Source organism: Aedes albopictus, chromosome 2, assembly GCF_035046485.1.
Source record: "Aedes albopictus strain Foshan chromosome 2, AalbF5, whole genome shotgun sequence".
Taxonomy (NCBI): Eukaryota; Metazoa; Arthropoda; class Insecta; order Diptera; family Culicidae; genus Aedes; species Aedes albopictus.
Window position 1 is genome coordinate 224,263,354 of NC_085137.1, and position 5,346 is coordinate 224,268,699.

Here is a 5,346-nt window from a genome sequence, read left to right on the forward strand (position 1 = left end):
TTTTACCTTATAAGCATGGTTCCTTAAAAAACTGAAAACTTAGATCAAAACTATACATATTAAAGTCCATCTTGGAAGTGTTCTTACGTTAGCACAAATCACGTAAATTTAATAGCAAGCTAACAATTACCTAAAAAATAGTTGAAATTCACAATCCTGTAATATCCGCATTTATTTCTTCTTAACAGAAACACATTCAGAACTTAAGACCTTGAAGCATTCCTAGATGTTACAGGATGTCACTACTGTATTCATTACACTAATGTTTTATTACTGCGCACCGTATGTTTTGTACATTTTGACTTCGATCAAAGACCACATCTGAGATCTGTGGTAGGCATTCAAACTCAAACACTCTCTGGAACAACTAAGTTCTTCCCTTTGGTTTCTGGAATGACTATGGCAATAATAATAACACCGACAAAGCATGTACCAGCAAACACTGCAGTTGCACCGTAAAGCTCAATCTGCTCCAGCATAATCGGTAAAATCTGGGAAAACAATAACCACATGAAAACTTACTTAACTAAATCATATATAAATGGGAGCGCATTACCTTGAGAACCACGAATGAAAATATTGTAATTGAAATCATGCTGATGGTATTCCCAACGTTGCAAATCTGTAAGACGATAAAAAAAAAGTCAACTGAGTTCAACTGTCGCTGGAATTAGGCTTACCTTTGCCGGCAGTATTTCCGGTAATACGAAAAATGGAATGCTACACAAACCAACACAGAAAATGAACATCGTAATCGACAGGATAACAACAGGAATCCAACCAAATCCTGTTAAATCGAATTGATGCTCCTTCAACCATGAAAAAGTTCCCAAGCAGCTTAGCCCAACTCCTGTGCCAAAGGTGGAAACCAGCAGCAGAACTTTTCTTCCGGCCAAATCAACGAAAACGAACGAAGCCACCGTGCCGAGGATTTGGATTGCCGCGATGATGATGGCTGATGCACCGGGGCTCAGATCGGATCCGGACTCTTGGAAGATTGTAACCGCATAGGTGAGGATGGCGAAAATTCCACAAAATTGATTTAGAAACATTAGGAAAATTCCAATAAATATTCCCTTTTTGGCTTGTGGTGAAGCTGAAATCAAAAGCTAATGAAGAATATAGCAGACGTAATGCGTAATTGTGTAACTTACTGAAATCACTTAGTTGTAGCTTGGTGGTTTGAGCTTTGCTATTTGTTACAAAGTTTTGTAATACTTCGAAATCGCGTTCAAACGCAATCATGTCTTTTGTACCAGGAGTAATTCCTTTGAAAAATTTCAAAGATTTTGCAGCTTCTTCAACCTTTCGCTTTCTAAGCAACGTTTGAGGCGTTTCCGGTATGAAGTACATGATGATTCCGAACAAAAGAGGCACAGACATCATCACCAAAGGAACTGTCCTGTAAGACAACAAATCACCAACAATGTACATTAGAAGAATGCCAGAATTGCCAAAGAGAGCCATGCACGATCCCAGGATTCCACGGATTCTGGAAACACATACCAATAATGTTTAATTTTATTCAAAAACTAATTCAGAGAACTTACTTGTTATCGGAGATATCGGCTATGAAAAGAGGAAAAGTAACCATAATACCTCCCCCCGTTGCCCCTGCTATAAATCTGGCAATATAAAGGTGATATACCGATGTTCCAAAATACACAATCACCCAAAAGCTCTGAAAGCAGATTTGCATTAAGTACAGCCATCCATATTGCATATTCAACTATTTACGATGTTTGGAATAATTATGCATGAAATACATCGTTTCACGCCGAGTCTGCTGGTAAGGCTTCCGTAGATGATTGCACCTGCCAAACCTCCTAGGCAGAGAATCGATCCGATCCATGAACCTTGCTCGATGGTCACTGGTCCCGTTTCCAACGGTGAATTTTCCGACTGGAGCAGCGGAAGGAACGGAGACAGCCACCCGAGTGTTGTGCCATGAGCGAGGTTTATGATGTTAACTATGGAGAAATTACCATTAGAATTGTAATAGATTCAAATCCGCCTAAGTACTCACTCGTGCAAACCGAAAACACTTGGTTAAGAACACCATTGGAAAGTCCTAATTTTTCACTCATTCTCGGGTGGATAACGTTCGCCAGTACCAGTCCAGTGCCAATTCGGTGTCAAATAGCTTTGAATACGGTAGTCATTGTCGACAGATATTATCATCCCATCGTACAGTGACGGTGTTGGAGGCGTCCAGTAGTGCTTTGTTTGTGAAGCATGTAAATCAATCACCCTCCCAGACGACGAGATTGCTTCCGTTGTAACGCGGCTTAGCCGTTTGTAATCAGCTGTTCATAGTTTTGTTTCAACGATAAGACTTGTGCAGGATGATGAAATTTAAAAGCAGACGTCATTGGTTTGTTTCCATTACCAAGCACTTTTTCTCACGGTGTGTATCAAAAAAGTTTTCAGCTAACAAATATCAACAGAAAGTTTTACAACAAAACACATACCACAGCTACAATTATGAAGTAGGTGGTTCTGGGTACATAAAGGAACTGCTCTATTTTCGTGGAACGCAGTGTGTCGCGTCCCATAATTCGGAACGACGCTTTTCAGAATGGCACACTTCTCGGATTGATTTATCTCTCGGAACGTGATTTAGGTATCATAACAAAGAAAGGCATGCTTCCGTTGTTCCAAAATTAATTCTATCTAAAATTCTTCCAGATATTTCTCCATTGATTCCTTTAGGACATTTGTCTTTGTGTTTGTACTAGCACTATAGGCTGCAAGCCCGCTACCCTACTTAGAGACTAAACATTCTTCTTAATATTATCCATTGATTTTTTAAAAATAATGTTAATCTTTATCGAATGTTTTCAGTAGTCGTATTAAGGGAAATTACATCATGTAGTCCGTTGCTTTCATTCATGAATCTTACAGTAGGCTTATACTGCGTATAATTGCTTGCCCGCAATGGAGAACCAAATACCCTTCTCCGGCGAAGCGACACTGGACAGCCATCTGGTTTACCTTAAAAATGAGAGGATAGGTGAGCCAATATGGTTCCGGGTCATTTGGCCGAACGCCATTTGGCCGAATGCCGTTTGGCCGAACGCCATTTGGCCGAAAGGGTCATTTGGCCAAATGCCACTTGGCCGAATGCCGTTTGGCCGAAAATAAATGATGAACTTAAGTGACCATATCACTATTCCTCGCATAAGTATAACTCGAAAGAACAGCCTATGATTCAAAGAAGGAAAAATCTTTGATATAATATTGACAGGTTCAACGCCAATTCATCCCTGAATGTCAGAACCAGAAAGAATAGCCTATGATTAAAAGAAGGAAATATTTCTGATGATCATATTGATAGTTGGAATGTCAAAAACTTCCTCTGAATTCTTTTGAACATAATTCGGCCAAACGGCATTCGGCCAAACGGCATTCGGCCAAACGGCATTCGGCCAAACGGCGTTCGGCCAAATGGCCGGACACCAGCCAATATTCTCTTTTGGTTGAAGATATATAAATAAAGAGAGATCTTTCAGTCTGTACTTGAAAGCTTTACTACAAAGACGTATTACCTAAACTATCTATCCGAGACACACAAAGTATACCATTCGTGGTCGCAGCATATCCCGTTCGTAGCAGTTCCGTGGTCGTAGCCTATCTCGGTCGTAACAGCTCTGGCGACGAGCGTAAAAAGTAAATAGAAGGTGGTGTTACATGTGCGGTGAATCGTCGGATCGAATTTTTCGCGGTTTCTGGAGTAGCAGTAGCGTGGTTTAAAGATGGCGTTAGCAGGAGAAAGCGGTAGTAAGGTGGCTGTCGGTATAATGGAGAAGCGAACAAAAGGAAGATTTCCCGTGTATGTGCCTGGTTTAAACGTCAATTCGTATTTGCAAAACGTTGACATATTTTTCGCGTTAAATAAAACTCCAGACAGAGGATGAGAAAGCGTTAGAATTTATCACAAGTGTAGGCCAAGAAACTTCCAACCGGATCATTGGAAGCTTTAAGCCGGACAAAATTGTTAATAAAACGTTCGCTCAAATAGTGGCAAAGTTTAAGGTCTTGCATGAGGAGAACAAAAACGTTTTTGCAGAACGACATCGCTTAATAACACGCAAGCAAGAAGAAGGCGAATCACTGGATGATTTCGCTACACGCTAACGCCGCTCAGCACTAAAGTGCATAATTTCCAGACTACACCAAAAATGTGTAACCCTTGCACATTTATAAAATCAGCTCCAGTGTCCGCAAAATCGTTAAATTTGCAAAAAAAATTATACGCCCATCTAGCTAGGTTTACTAGTGACCTTGGAAAACAAAAAAAATCAACATTGTGCATCTAGACGAGTGTACGAGCTGTTTTTTGAGAGTGTGTAACTGTCACTCATTTTTGTGTGGTCTGGAAATTATGCACTTATGAGTAGGTCTTACACATTTTAGTGCTGAGCAGTTTTAGCGTGTATCGATTCACAAAACATTGTTGAACACTGTAGTGTTGGTGCCGATACTGAAGCAACCCTTGTACAATCAGTGTTCGTGGCCGGTATACGGAGTGATAAAACAAGAGAGGCGATGTTACGAGTAGACCTGTGCGCCGCCGCGCCACGCCGCCGCCGCCGACAGTCTTTGCCCCACGCCGACGCCGAAGCCGATATCGGCGGCGCGCCATACGCCGATGTTTGTCACGCCGCCGATTTTCATTTTTCACGCCGGTGATCAGGGCGCGAACAAAATTTTTTTTACATTAAGTTGAGATGAAATACTAAAACTCTTTCGAAGATTTCTCTAAAATTCCAATCAAAGATTTTTTCAGAAGTTCCTTAAGAGATTCCTTCAGGATTTTCTTCAAAGATGTCTCCAGTAGTTCCTTCAGAGATTCAGGGATGCCTCTAGGAGTTTCAACACGCATTTTTTTTTCAGAAGATCTCTCAGGAAGGTCTCGACAGGAGTACGATCAGATTTTGTTCAGGTGGTTTCAGGGATTCCTCCTAGAAATACATCCGAGATTCATCCAGAAGATTCATCAGGGGATCCAATAGAGATTAGTCAGAGTGTTTCTCCAGAGATTTCTTCGGAAATTCCTTCAGGAATTCATACAGGAGTTTCTTCAGGAATAAGTCCAGAAGTTTCTTCAGAGATTCCTCTAGGAGATCTCTCAGGAATTCCTCTAGAATTCCAACAACGGGTTTCTCCAGGCGTTCTGTATTCTTCAGAAATCACTCCAGGAGTTCCATCAAGGGTTCCTTCAGGAAATCCTTTCTGGAATATTTTCAACAATTCCTCCTGAAATTCCTATCGGTATGCCTCATGGAAATTTTTCAGAAATCCTTTCAGGAGTTCTTTTAGGGATTTATTTAGGAGTTCCTTCAA

General features: G+C 40.9%; 1 protein-coding gene across 1 annotated transcript; it reads right to left on the reverse strand.

Annotated features, from left to right (window-relative positions):
- Positions 1-266: 266 nt before the first annotated feature.
- On the reverse strand, positions 267-2,249 carry LOC109433130 (facilitated trehalose transporter Tret1). The gene is made up of 7 exons (XM_019709527.3): positions 2,027-2,249; positions 1,738-1,970; positions 1,551-1,681; positions 1,155-1,492; positions 681-1,096; positions 557-622; positions 267-491 (listed from the first exon to the last, which is right to left on the reverse strand). Exons 1-7 carry the CDS (start codon positions 2,085-2,087, stop codon positions 348-350), a joined length of 1,389 nt encoding a protein of 462 aa, XP_019565072.3. The 5' UTR covers positions 2,088-2,249; the 3' UTR covers positions 267-347.
- Positions 2,250-5,346: the final 3,097 nt, after the last annotated feature.

What these genes read in the sequence shown, in the direction of transcription:
- LOC109433130 (XM_019709527.3), bottom strand. Translation starts at nt 2,087, where the DNA reads ATGAGTGAAAAATTAGGACTTTCCAATGGTGTTCTTAACCAAGTGTTT. An exon ending in GCATAATTATTCCAAACATC is followed by an intron (nt 1,682 to 1,737) that starts GTAAATAGTTGA and finishes ATCTGCTTTCAG; the next exon opens with AGCTTTTGGGTGATTGTGTA. An exon ending in GCCGATATCTCCGATAACAA is followed by an intron (nt 1,493 to 1,550) that starts GTAAGTTCTCTG and finishes ATGTGTTTCCAG; the next exon opens with AATCCGTGGAATCCTGGGAT.